This window comes from Pieris rapae, chromosome Z, assembly GCF_905147795.1.
Source record: "Pieris rapae chromosome Z, ilPieRapa1.1, whole genome shotgun sequence".
NCBI lineage: Eukaryota > Metazoa > Arthropoda > Insecta > Lepidoptera > Pieridae > Pieris > Pieris rapae.
Genome location: NC_059534.1, coordinates 6,280,929 through 6,295,622, shown reverse-complemented (window position 1 = coordinate 6,295,622; position 14,694 = coordinate 6,280,929). Strand labels below are relative to the sequence as shown.

Genomic DNA, 14,694 nt, shown 5'->3' with positions numbered 1-14,694 from the left:
CTGTACCTCTTGCGATGTGTCCCACCCATTTCCACTTTAGCTTCTTGATCGTTGTTGTAACATCTGTTACCTTAGTTATTTTCCTTAATACTGTATTCTTTATTTTGTCTCTTCTTGTTTTCCCTATCATACATCGTTCCATCGCTCTTTGACACACCTGTAGCTTTGTATACTGCGCTTTAGTAGGCGCCCAAGTTTGTGATCCATATGTTAGTACAGGTAGTACACAAGTATTGAAGACCTTTCTTTTAATTACCATGCTTGTTTTCTTATTTTTCATGACTTCTTTAAGTGCCCAAAAGCTCTTCCATGCTTTTGCTATTCTTGTGTCGATTTCTTTTGTTGTTGAATCGGTCATAGATATTGTCTGCCCGAGGTACAAGTACTCATCTACGTATTCTATAATATTGTTATTTAACAGTACTTTTTCCTAGGAAAAAGTACTGTTAAGTTACTTTTTCCTTTTTTTTTAGGAAAAAAAAGTATATATACATAATAGTTGTTAAATACTTATGCGTTTGATCTCTTTTTCTCAGCCTGAGAACATCCTTGTGGAACATAGCGGTAGTCAACCACAGCTCAAATTGGTGGACTTCGGATCGGCTATAGAAATGAGTACGGAAATAGAAGGGTGTCGTGGCACTGTTTTACCACCTGCGCCCGCCCAACTTGAGTTTGCGCCCCCCGAGTGCGTACTTGGCCGTCCGCCCGCTCCCGCATGGGACGCTTGGGCGGCTGGGGTCTTCCTATATGTGTTTCTAACTGGGGTATGTATCTTTTTTATTTATTATAATGACTGAATGAATGAATGATGGGAGTCATCGCTCGCTCTAATTCTAATATAGCCCGTGACCATTCAGATAATTCATTTATATAATGTTATAAAAACCTTTAACATTGAAATACTTGAAGATATTTTCTCTTTTTTCAGCTGTCACCGTTCCTGGACGAGTCGATAGAGGAGACAACAGCAAATATAATTAAATGCGACTATTGTTTCCCGCCGGAACATTGGTCAGGAATAGAGGAACGCGCTCAAACACTTATTCGATCTCTTCTTGACTCGACTCCAAGTCGTCGACTTACACCAAAGGACGCCCTTACAGACCCCTGGTTTGACGATGTACGTTTCTTTAAAATATCACTAAAATCAAGTTGGTCTCATGACTAGATTATTTAAGCCGGATCACCTAGGTTCGTCGCATAAATTTAGAGCACCAAACCGTCCTATGTAACCGTTCGTCGTATGTTTTATTTTGTATAGGCCGTCTTCTAATGCCAATTAGTATAGGCAAATGAGTTGTATTTTTTTATTATCTTCCATTCAATTCAATATTCAACGAGAAGTATTCTTAAATAGCATTAAATATCTAATAACTATTTTAATTTTAAATTTCCTTGTTTTAGACAAAAAAGTCGTAAAAAAAGCAAAAAATTATTGAAACAGTCATATATGATTTTTTTTATTGTACTCTTATAATTCTTATATATTTGTATATTATTTACAGGCACCAAGCACATGTCTCTCTGCTACACAACTCAAGACGTTCCTCGATCGACGGCGACCCTCTGGCCACGGTAATGCACTTCACTCGTTGCGCTCACCAAACGACACTTGATAGCTCATTTACATACATACATTTTGGTCTCGGCCAATGTCCAATAAATCACCAAAAGTATACGAATTTGAATTGGTATTGGATTGGTTTTCCAATCCATCGCTAAAACCGTTTTGGTATCCAGCTTCTAGCGGGACAGATATCATCTTAATATGCTGCAATCCTTAAGGTTAAATGTGTCCCTTTAGGCTTTCAGCGTATACGGCACTTAAATGGTTTGTGCTGATTTGTCGAGCTTAGCTTTGCTTGATAATGGCCAACGTGTCTTGTAAAGTAGATCTTAACGGTTCAAAGGTTTATCGTATAATATAGTCATTGTACCCACCTTCCGGTTTCAACACGAAATCACTGCGATTTATTTTCAAATGTTTTAGTCGATATTTTTATGCCAAATGAACTTCGCTTTTAATATAGCGTGTGAACGCGTGCACGCTTCAACTTTTTTTTTCAACTTAAAGGCTTATAATAAAAAGTAAATCGAATCTAATGGCAGTCTTAATTAAAGTACTTTTTCGTCTCTTTCTGTCAAATTGTAACGACGCTGTGATTGAAAGAGACGGATGAGTGCTTTAGTTTAATAGTTGCAATTTGATTGATTTATTTTTTATGAATAAGGTGGCTAGGTGGTTTCTATAAAAATGAAACTTCAACAGTTCGTTTTTTCGTAGATTACATTTTAAATCAGTTAATATGTCGATGAAAATGATGCATGTCTTAATAAAGAATCGTCAAATGTGAGAGCTACTCAAATATATTGCTATCTCGCAGCACTCTTAGTACGATGAATATTTATATAATTGAATGTAAAATTAATCATAGATATTAGCGTGGGAAATTTCAGTAGCCCTCTGTGGGCGTATTTGGAACTAACGGATCCAAATTCGTTAGTGCTACAAACATTCGCTTATGAATACTTGACAAAAAAAATCATTGATTATACTAAGGGTGCTGAATACACAATATTTTTGAATACCACTCGGGATGTTTTAAAATCTTACGCAGAATTTTTCACAGATTTTTTTATATATTCTGATGGTCTTAACGCATTTACGCCAATCTAGCCATCAGTCACAAAATGGTATTACAAATCCATTTGTAAGAGAATTAACTGTTATTGACGTAAACGCTTTGACCGAAGTAAAACTCCACGATTAGTTTAAACTATTAAACGTCTGAATAGAAGATTTGTACGGTAGAACGCTTAGTGGTTGGTTATGCGAGAGACATGTCATACCATAGACTTAGTATATACTGGCGTATATACTAAGTCTATGTGTCATACAAATATTTGAAGCAGACGTATTAAACTTGGTGGAGCCCATGGCGATTGGGCGTATTAAGGAAAGTGTCTGTGATTTTTGCTTGATAATGTATTACGTGCTTTTACCTAATTTAATCATGTACTTTTAATTATAAATGTATATAGCAACTAGATTTAATCGTTTTAAGTCTTATTTTAATTTTTTGACCAAATTATGAATTATTAAGAAGTCGAGTCCAAATTGCATTATTTGGCTCAGTGAAAATATTGTGACGAATTGGTTTTATCCTATATTTAAACAAACACATATTATTCAATTTCATTTTATTAAATATGATTTTAAAATTAACTTTTATTATTTTTAACAAGTACTGTGAGGTAGTTAAGATCAGAGTTAACGTTTCTTTGCCAATTTGTATACTATTTGGCCATACTGACATTATATTGGTTAATTTGCTAGTCAAAATATGATAAATTGAAAATATATTTAAATACTCTGATCTTGACAACACTAAGATGAACTTTGTGGCGTAATTTGTATGAAATTTCTCAATTTACACTTGGTTTAGAGTTCGTTTATTATAATTTTAAGATTTAAAAGTATTTCAATCGTAATTTGTTCTAACTTGTATAAGCTTCATATGTCGAACCTAATAAATGGTAGTTCGTCATAGTATAGTCTGAATATAAAATTGCATTCTTTATTGAAATTATTTATCTTATTTGTCATATGTACTTTAGTATAACGCACACAAGGCATTTTGCGCTTAAACGGTCATCAAATTTCGTTTTTAACATTTTAGCAGCATTATTTTAATATAATATTTATAATTATGACACTAAAGGATACTTTAAAAGAAACTGTAAGTATTAATGTACTTTGCTGTATATCTATAATTATCTTTATCAATCACCGTATTATAAAAACTCAATATATAATTTTCGGAAAGTATTGTGTTTTATTTTACCTGTTCTCTGTTTAGAAACTAGGTTTTCGATTCTTATTCTTTACATATATATGTTAAAGAATTTCAGGGGGCCTACTACGACCTCTTATTTCGAGGCCTATTGACAATCTACAACTGGGGGCCTACCATGAACATTCTTAAAACAATCCAGTTGAGTTTAGGTACCTAAAGTCAATCGCATTTTTTCGTACCATGACCTCCTATAGGTAAACTGAAACAAATTTATTATAATTTATGCTTATTTTAGAAACAAATTATTACTATTGTATACTTTAACTAATGTATACAAGTGAATAATGTTAGTTGTATACTAAAAATGCGCATAGGATAGGCTGTTTAGGTATTATTAAGGCTGGTAGGTAGGATTACTAAAAATAATATATATTGATTGTATTTTCCAACATTTATTACAGATAGCATGTGCCTATTAAGTAATTTTTAAATACAAAAAGAGATGTTAAAGCATATCAAAATTACAAAACCTACTTTGGCTTATTAATTAAATTAATAATATTATAATAGTGTTGAGGTCCATTAAACATTAAAATAAAATTATATTCAAATATCCCGAATATTTGTCAAAATACTTAATAAAATCAGTACAGTTAGATGTAATTATAAATCCACTTCAAATTCTCAACAACTCAAACGTATAAAAAAGATTTTAATATAATATCTCTATTAAAATGACTCTAAACATATTTTATAATCATTAAATGCAAGAGACAATAAGAATAAAAAATATCGCTTATCACATTCCGTGTATAAGCCAAACAGTCACAACATCGAACACGTCACATTGAATAATTTAAGACACAAACTTTGATGTCAAATCAAAACTTTATTCCTGCCTGAACTTTTGCCATAATTTCGGCCGATTTGCGAAATTGGGTTTGTTCATTTTCGGTCAAACGTTGTCGTATCACATCCGATACTCCACTAGACCCCAAAACGCATGGCAGAGACAAAAACACGTCTTGTTCGATTCCATGTTCACCCTGCAACAAACATTGCTTTTAAATATAGTTGCTAATTTCGCGGCGGTCCGAAAGATCACAATCGTGCGCACGCATATCAGACACTGCAGATTACGGTATACAATTACTTCCTTAATATTTCAAGCGGGAATATTTCTATTTCAGGAGATATACTTAATATGCTCTAAGTCTTCTGTTTTACCACTCGAAACCGAACCACAAATTGAGATGAATGAGATGTAAACATCATTATATAATTAAATATGTATAAATACCTTCACATATGTTGTCACTGCGTGTACACTATTTGCGTTTGTTAGTATAGCATGACACAACTGCGAAATCGAGAGTCCAATGGCCCATGATGTGTATCCCTTCAATTTGATAACTTCGTACGCACTTTTTACTACCATATCATGGATATCTTTCCAGCCTTCAGAGTCTTTGTCAGTTCCGATCTCAGGATTCATATCACTGAGTCTAACACCAGCGATGTTGACACCCGACCAAACTGGCACTGTCAAATAAACAGCAATAATAAGTACATATAGTCAAAAATGTTTACAGTGTTACCAAAAGTTTGGAGGAAAGTTTCTTGCCAGTTCTGCTTGCCCGCTCTACGCCCTTATCTTCCGAACTGGTAGTAAATGTAAATTTACAGTTGGTTTAATTTGTTTTTATTGACGTTCATAAGTGTTCTTATTTACCTAGGTATATCAATTAAGATAGTTTGAGTTTAAATAGTAATGCCTTTGCCTTAAAATTCCAACAAAAAGACAAAAAAGATATATCTACTGATATTAAGACTCCACAAATAAGTAAAACAAAAAAAAGTACTTAAAACTATTTCAATAAATACTATAGTCTGCATGCTTGTTATGAAGCCGGCTAAGAGAAAATTATTTAGCAGCAAATGAGATAATGGCGGCCGCTAATCTTCTACAGGTTTAAAGCAAAAAGATAGTTCCCGGCAACGGTGCAAGTCTTATCTCCTCTTATATAGTTCTAGCAAGTCCATCTCATTATTTAATAACATTAAACTAATCAATGCAGTGTCATAAAAAGTTTTTTTTTAATCCTTTGACGATACAATTCAGACATAATTAATGTTTATGAGATAATTTATTGATTACATTAATTTCGTAAAACTCCCATCATCGGTATTACTTTATTCTGGCCTTAAAAACAAAATAAAATATGAATTGTTTTTCCCAATAAAAAAGTTTGCCCCCTATTTGGTGTCAATACAAAAGCTTTAAATAAACTATCAGAGAAAGTTCTTAGTCACATAACTTAGAAATTAAATATCTAAATAGTACATACCACTACTGTCTCCGTGCTCTCCAATAATATAACCGTGGCAGGAGGTGGTTGCGATAGAGAGTCTTTCAGAGAGAAGATATCTGAATCTTGCAGAATCCAGGTTCGTTCCCGAACCAATAACTCTATGCTTTGGGAGCCCGCTGATTTTCCACGTGACGTAAGTCAATATATCTACCGGATTACTGGCAATTAGGAAGATTGTGTCAGGACTATACTGTAGCAGCTGTAAAAAATTATTTTATTAACGACATCATTCAAATACCATACACAAATAATTAGTAAAGGAATAATTTTCTTCAACTGGTAGTAGCTTTCGTATTCTCAATACTTGGCGGTATTCTTGACTTTATTACCTAAAGTGTGTTGGGATATTAATCGCCCTAGGGGGCGTTCAAGTATTACGTAGATTTACTGCAATTTATTCCCCCTAGGCTTGCAACGAATAGTATATTAGGCAGTATACCGAATACCGAATATTCAGCGAGGCCCCTGACCAAATAGGCAAAAGTATTCGGCTGGATTTTGCACTTGCAAAATCGCAAATCTTGTTTCGCGCTCCTTTGTATTGTTCTAATTTACACATCGCCCGCGCCCAATGTCTGCGCGGTATATTGCTGACGCACTGCATGTCTACTTAAAATGAAGAATGAACACTGAATATTCGTTGTCTAAGTCTAATTCCCCCCTTTCCTCTTATCAGAAAAAGTTCTCAAAAATAATAGTATATACACGTACATATTACTTTTTTAAGTGTCCTAGAAAATGCATTTCATTTTCAAGCATAGATAACTTGGAGTACGATAGTCGAAAGAAGCTAATAAGTTAAGTATTAGAGCGTAACAATTCTTAAAAGGCCGACAACGCACTCGCAAGCCCTCTGGCATTGAGAGTATACATGGGCTAAGGTATCACTTGAAATCAGGTGAGCCTCCTGTCCATTTGTCCCCTAGTGTATAAAAAATTAATACTGCTATGACAAGTGTATTATATAAGCCTATATACTATCTGATGAACTTATGGGAAATATTGTAACTGTAAGTATATGGTATATGTATGACTGTATACACGTAAAATGTTTGTAGACATGTCAGGAAGTCCGAACATATATTATGACTGATCGCGACGCAAGACTAAAACATTAATTATATAATAACTCAGATATTATGTTTTAAGTAATAAAAGATAACATAATCAAAATATTAACATTGACATTTAAAACTTTAATATCATTTATTAAACAAACAATGTAAGTTAAATCTGGTATTCTAATCAAATTATAATAATTACGATTTCACACTGTGTTTATCACACAGGTTTATCACGGGGCATGCGAGATTCCGGATCATTTTATTTGCAATCTTTAGAATAAAAGCTTGTTAAAATTACATTATTTTTAACAAATACTACGCAAATATCACACCCTGAAAAGATGTCAAAGTCATACGGCGTACCAATTGTTATAGGCGTAACAAAAATAGTACAGTTAAATGCTTCTATAGACATCACCACTCTCCAAAAACAGGCTGCCGTTTACACCTCAACCATAACTAAGCGCTAGGAGATTTAGGGCCTGTTTCACAATGTATGGATAAAGTACCAAATAGTTATGCAACACATAAATTATTCGGAAGATAAAAGTTCCGAAGAAATTTCGCGCTACCTGACAGTTGAGAAACGCAGCAATAGTGTTTATCCTACCAATAAGTAATAAATAGCTTACGAGAATACTTAAAAATATAAAATACATTTAATGGGGACGTGAGCTATCAGAGTCTCACGATGAAGCATTCGCCATTTTTAGTTAACCGTTGTATCATGAGGAACCAAAACTAATATAAAAATAAACAAATTCGCATTATCTGTTACACTTTTACACTAACTTAATTATTGAGACGGACACCGCATGTTATATAACAATATTACCAAAATAGGAAACGACTTCTTTGTGTATCTAACCATGTGTATACGCTTACCTCTGATACTACTAGGGGTTATAAGATGCCTTAAAAGTAGTTTATTACAAAGCATAATTTACTAAACTTTTGTGTAAAAAAATTACAATACAAATATTACCTATGTATAGTAAATATATTTGCTGGAGAAATCATCAGAGTCTCTATAGCTTTTACGTAGTACGATATATTTGTTACTTGTTACAAAAAAGTTCTTACTTTTGGGATGATGACTTTTAAGATGTCAGTATTTCTCTGCACCAGATCAAGCCGAGTCTCTCCTTCTCGTTGCCGGACACCAGCCGTCACCACACAAATCTTTGACCCAGCAGTAATTGCATAATCTATCGACAATTAACGTTGTCTATTATTTATTGAAAATTGCCAACAAGGCCACACTTAAGAGAATAAAGAAAAAAATCATTTTTTTTTATTGAACTCCATATCCACTTGCGTACAAGAATTGAATATAAGCGAAATATAGAAATGTTATAAAACTATATCAATAAATAATCTAATTAAATAAAAAAAGAATACTAACCTAAATGGACGCCTCTTAATAAATATATTATTAAGAGGAGTCCCTTTAGGCAAGGTTCCAAAGAAACTGGCAGCTAGACTAATTCTTCTGAAGTAGCTGCCAGCTCTTAGGTCTCCTGTGATGTCGACTAACCTTTTAGCTATTTCCATAAAAAAGTTTTATAACGCTAGGACCGCTTGGTCGGTGGGGAACCAACTTTCAAATGTCAAAATCAAATCAATACGCATTTTTTAAAACAATCTTCAAAATATTACCAGGTGTAAGTAGTGAACAATGCGTGATATCACGAATGTTTTATAATTTAAAAAAAATGATAAAATTACGCTTAATTACAAAGCGTTTTAATGAGGTAAAAGATAAAACACGGTTTATGTTAAATAATAAAAAATAAACAAGTAAAAGTATTTTAATTGTTTATATATATATATATATATTAATTTTGGTTCGTGTTTAACATTATTGTTAATTTCTCACTTAAAATGAACACAAACCTCTCATGATCTCTTGATATAACGAAGAGAAAAGAAACTTACCGGTGCTAGCATTAATCTTGGCATTATTCATAAAAGCTGATCCATGTTGAAGATCCAGCATTTCTCCTCGAAGCTTTTCCGCCATCACATCTACAATAGCTAAGTTGTTTGAAACTCCCTGCCAAAAAAGATAAGTTTTTCAGTCATACTCCGAAATTGCGTTAAATTTCTAACAGCCTATTTATAATTATATTTAGTGCAACTTTACTACAATACTAAAGACAAATTTCTGAAAAACGTGATAGAGTCAATACAATATATTTTTTTTACAGTAAACGTTTATAATATCTATACCGTGTCCTGTTGAAAGAGTTACGATTTAATCAAAATTCCGTCGTTTTATCGCATAGCATTCATATACAATCAAACAAAATAAACGCCTTGATATTTATTTGCTGTAGTTGCGAATGAAAATACATTAAATCAAATTTTTGCAGTAAGACTGTTAAATCAGACTAAGAAGTAGATAGAATGCTATAGACGCAGTGCTAACTCCATACACACTGCAATCGTTTTCTATACAACATTGACCTATGCTTATAAAATGAACGATATTATTTAGTCTTATCTAATATTATATAAACGTAATAGTAAAATTAAAAAAGCGATATACATGCGCTCTTTTTCGATTTAATTTACTCAAATGCCAATCTATGGAATGTCAGACACGCTGCAATGCAATTTCTCGAAGTTATTTTTATACTTTGTATGACCACAGGTGCTGACATTACTTTTAACTGTTCAGAATAAACTAGCCGTACAATACTAATTTACATTTTATATGTAGATATTTATTCAACGTCTGTAACGTTTGGATGCTTACACCAAACATATGCCTGAAGCGGGAGAACATTCCAAAGAACACGTATATTTTATAGTTCAGTTTATAACAAATTAAAAATCCAAAAGAAATGAAAGGATCAATGGAACAGACACAGAAATGATTGTCTAATAAAAATTAGCTAATTTCAAGGTGTAGCCATTTACTTCGTATTTCTGATCAATTACTCACTAGTAGCTATATGGTAAAACTAGAAAGTTAACCAGTATTTTTAAGGTAATAAGTAACAGTAATATTTCAAAGCCAGTATATAGAGTAATATATGTGATATGTATTATTCTTGAAAATTATACCTGCGTAAGCATCGAGAAGACCGCAGCCATACCGACTTGACCAGCTCCAACGACGGTTATCTTACTGCCAGTGTCTTCCTGCTTGGGCTGGAGCGTTTGAAACAGCTTCAGTATTGTCGCCATTTTGGCTAAAAATGTATTGAAGGGCTACAGACACACAGTTAACACATTGAAATAGTATGCTGCTAGAAGTAGAAGTAATTAAGGTAATTTAGCCGAATATTTTAAGTTTTATGTTCATCGTCTCTTGTTATCTTCAGACTTATATATCTCAAGTTTATCCAATATCATTATATTATATATTTCAAATGTAAAGCAAAATTGTATATATTACCAAACCATGATAATTTTTTCTCTAATAGTTTTATTCTTGATAAGATGGATTATGAATTTAGCATACTTTGTTTGAAGTTATTTTCAACACAACATTTTGGAATTCTTCAGCAAAATTAATATTTTAAGTTATGTATAAAGTTTCTAGAGTACATAGGGTTACCTGGAATTATAAGCAATACGTGTATTTTTGGTAAATGGTGCAACAAAATTTAAATAATATATTATGCATAATTTACCTGTTTTAAATTATTTAAATTGGGTTAATATATAATAATATAAATATATGTATGTTATAAAATAAAAACCTGTTCTCAAAATCCCCATAATAATGCTTCCTTATCAATAAAATGGTAATAATTAATTAACACTTTTCTAAAAAAATATATTTAGTCATGAAATAATATAATAACATTTCTATTTCACGGTTTAAATCTGAATATGTTTTGCTAGAATTTGAATTTTATTACTTATTGTGATTACCTTATCACAAAAAATCTAATCTTAAATCAAGCAAGCCTGTAAAAACATAAAAATATTCAAATAGAAATGTCTACATAGAAAATAACTCGGGAATAAAATAATGGACATTATAAAGTAAATTTAGAACTCAGCAACTATACAAGTAGTATTTAAAATTCAATTTTTATTTAAAAATTAACTTACACTTATACACAAACATTTTACTGACACTAGTTCTGAATAACATTTTTAACTCAAAGTAACATCTCGGTTAAGGATAAAATGGCAATTCGCAGCAATTAAGGATAATTATAGAGCATAAAATAATTGTTAATAAGCATAGAAGGAAAAATATAACTTACGATCATAATATTTTTGGCCATTTACTTGATTCGAAGGCATTTTAAACTATATATAGTTGTCAGCACTGAATTAAAACTGCATATGAACCACGTAACGAGAGTTTGATATAGATGTGTGACGATCGAATTGAACCCGGCAATTTTGTTTTAGGATTTGGCGGTGGGGGAAGTGATACAGCGTGAAGGCGTGCTTACGGTCACGATGACTGCTGACCAGCATGACCGTTTAGTTCTACATAACGTGACTTCACGTTTGTACTAAATGCCTTTAGAGAACATATAATATTTTTTTCACATTGGAACAATGGAAATATATCATAATAATTATTGAAACCGCTTCATATTTAAAAAATCGGAATTTTGTAAATTAACTCATATCGTGCAGCATCGCCAAGGGGATCTCCGCTTGTTTTTTTTTATATTAAAGCAAAAAAAATATCTCGAAAGTCTTTTTTCTGAGATCAAGATTCGTTAAAGTTTTATTCGCAGTATTAATTTTTCGAAATATGATGTTGACTGTACCTGATAAATTTCATAATATGATGTGTGCTAAAAATCTTACTAAAAGCAAGGTCGCCGCGTCCTTGCAATATTTAATCCGCTGAAGCAATTAAGTGAACATTTTTGTTACTATTCATAAAATTGTATAAATAAACCAAAGCATTACTAAACTGTATCAATTATCTATAGTACAACATTTCCGTTATACGACAATTTAGCTTTAAGGAGCTTTTTAATAATATCATAGGAAAAAGTGTGACAGCTCGCCTTTGCTAACATTTAAATCGATACAATACACAAATTTATTAATAAACCTGAACATATCTGAATTCACACTTCTCTTACTCATTCTTGAATTACAGTTTCATATTACAAGGACAACTGAAGGACGCAACACGTAAATTGCGCAACGAAGGGCAAAATGTTTTGTTAATTCTAGATTTTAAATATTTTTGTTATACTTATACTTTGTAAACGATTTAAATTTATTTATAATTAAGACAATATAGAAGACTAAAGTAGAGAGCGCAAAATTATGCGTTTTTTAGGTAGATGAATGATGTTTGATAAAAAATAATCGTCGAATTTATTCGGTTGGCTTTGCATGACTTGAAGAGATTAGTGCAAATGAATACACATTCAACAACAATACACTCTTACTTATAAAAATATATCTGTTAAATAATTAAAATTATTATACATAGACTTTTTCAAAACGTAATTGCTAGTTTTTTATAGCTCTTATTAACAGCGATCTGTCGGTTTATACAAATCAGAAATAAAATCGCTGTTGTATAGTACCTAGTCTATAAATACAATATAGAACTGATAGAAGAAAAACGGTTGGTTTGTCCTCAAGGTTATTATCAAGATCAGTAATCAAAATAACGTAATTATTTTTCTTATTAAACACCATAAGTGAAAATATACACATATCATATATATATTTTAGTTAAACAAATAGATTAGAAAATTTACCAAATCTATTGTAAGTAGATTAAAAAGATTCGATGTTATGATAAACAGTTTCATTACAATGTAGGAAATAATTATTGAATTTTAAAACCTGAACAATTTGCCTAACTATTGCAACATATGAGTAATCAAAGTTAAAAATTCATCATAGAGTTTCATAATGATTACTATTTACGACTACTGGCTAAATCAAAAAACTTTACCTTTTATTCGGGCACCGCACTAAAACCTAACACAAACAAAAACCACTGTTACGCTTAAAGTTCAATCGAAACTAACAATTTTCACAACTATTATTCGTTAACAGTAATGTTGCGAAAGAAGTTGCAACTATAAAAACGTACCGTAACTAACTACGTGCATACTTACAGGTAGAAAGTCTCGTGCGGCAGGTCACGTAGTGGTGGCGTCTGAAGATGTAGAGACACCAGCTGCGAACCGGCCGGCGTGTTTATTCAAGGTGACCTTCTACAATCCGTTTTAGAAGCCACGCCACCACGCATGCCCGAATAAATACTGCACTGTCCTCCAAAATCTACCTAAATTACGAATAAACTCGGTTGAATTTCCTACACACTCGACCAATTGATACAGGACGATTTACGAAATGGTTTATTCGTATGCAATGTAGATAGTTTCAAACACTTGACTGATATCAACTTTGATAAAATTTTAGCCATTGAATTTTTTATTACCCAAGCAATAATCAGACACGCCAAATTCAATATGGAAGCCAATGTTTATAGAGATAAGTTAAAATCCATTGTCCTATTAAGGATAATGCTATTCTACGAATGTGTCCTTTGTTCTCTAACTAGGTAGTTAGGTACCACATTTAAAATGTAATTTAAATACTAAAATTTCATGAGCACACTGTAATCGGGCACTACCTTTAAATGATTCAATAACTTCAATTTCCTAGTAATGTTTGCGATGATGTCACAAAATGGCTGTCCACTGAAGTAGGTTTTGTGCAACATTTGAGTAGGACTCGGCCATTGTTATATGTGACGAGGATTTCCCGAAGTTTATTTCAAAACATTACACAAAACTCATAACATATTGCATGTACGAGTATACTAAAACTTGATGATTTTTTAATCGTTATTCAGCAATGTACCTAGTAGGTGCAATACTCGTTTCCAACACGGCTAATTCGGCACTTTAAACTATAGTTATATCAAGGACATTGATTCGTAAAAATATACGTAATTTTTATTAACTCTTGGTGGCAGATAATGTACAACAGCTGGGGTTCGAAGTCATACACGACAATTAATGTTAATCCATGATGCCTGGCATTTACTTCATAATATATCAATAGGCGTCTTTATTGCGTTGCAGAAAGGTGTTTTTTAAATCATAGAAATCTTACTTTAGGGTTACTCAGGACTCTGTTACGTTACAATGAAGTAGTTAGACAGCTGAAATCGGTAAAACGGTTTAAGGGCGAGAGAACCGTATTTACTTACATCTCGCGTCGATAATTGATATTTATTTATATATATTGTTGTGGAGTACAATTTATTCTTCAAACTTATTTGCAGTTTCTCTGTTGACTATATTTGTATTGTATGATACATAACATTAATGGATTCCAATTGAAATGACTTCGAAAATAAATCACATTCATTCTTAATTTTATTATTTTTACTTTTCATCAAATACTGTTGGAATATTACATTTTAAATTGTATGGATTTTGTTCCAACTTTTAATATAAGATATAGTTGGGGATAGTTTTGTATTCTATC

General features: G+C 32.1%; 2 protein-coding genes across 8 annotated transcripts in view; one reads left to right on the top strand and one right to left on the bottom strand.

The window, feature by feature from the left end:
* Positions 1-3,829, top strand: part of LOC110999555 (kalirin) — a 77,561-nt gene extending 73,732 nt beyond the window's left edge. For all 4 annotated transcript variants that reach the window (XM_022268685.2, XM_022268667.2, XM_022268675.2 and 1 more), the window contains 3 exons: positions 537-767; positions 932-1,123; positions 1,509-3,829. In XM_022268685.2, the coding sequence (XP_022124377.2) occupies positions 537-767; positions 932-1,123; positions 1,509-1,619 (534 nt within the window). In that variant the 3' untranslated portion in view covers positions 1,620-3,829. The remainder of the gene's footprint in view (positions 1-536; positions 768-931; positions 1,124-1,508) is intronic.
* Positions 3,830-4,236: 407 nt separating this feature from the next.
* Positions 4,237-13,590, bottom strand: LOC110999759 (L-lactate dehydrogenase). Of its 4 annotated transcripts, none has more exons than XM_022268998.2 (7): positions 13,311-13,590; positions 10,309-10,436; positions 9,175-9,292; positions 8,320-8,444; positions 6,149-6,371; positions 5,101-5,342; positions 4,237-4,846 (listed from the first exon to the last, which is right to left on the bottom strand). In XM_022268998.2, exons 2-7 carry the CDS (start codon positions 10,429-10,431, stop codon positions 4,682-4,684), a joined length of 996 nt encoding a protein of 331 aa, XP_022124690.1. In that variant the 5' UTR covers positions 10,432-10,436; positions 13,311-13,590; the 3' UTR covers positions 4,237-4,681. The 4 variants fall into 4 exon arrangements, with proteins under 4 accessions (XP_022124690.1, XP_022124698.1, XP_022124675.1 ...); XM_022269006.2 differs by lacking the exon at positions 13,311-13,590 and adding an exon at positions 13,145-13,289; XM_022268983.2 differs by lacking the exon at positions 13,311-13,590 and adding an exon at positions 11,466-11,571.
* Between the last annotated feature and the right edge of the window lie 1,104 nt (positions 13,591-14,694).

Excerpts from the sequence above, each read along its gene's own strand:
- LOC110999759 (XM_022268983.2), bottom strand. The coding sequence starts at position 11,505 with ATGCCTTCGAATCAAGTAAATGGCCAAAAATATTATGATC. Across the intron at positions 10,437-11,465 it reads TGGCCAAAAATATTATGATC|CCAAAATGGCGACAATACTG; the intron begins GTAAGTTATATT and ends ATACATTTTTAG. Across the intron at positions 9,293-10,308 it reads TCTTCTCGATGCTTACGCAG|GGAGTTTCAAACAACTTAGC; the intron begins GTATAATTTTCA and ends CTTTTTTGGCAG.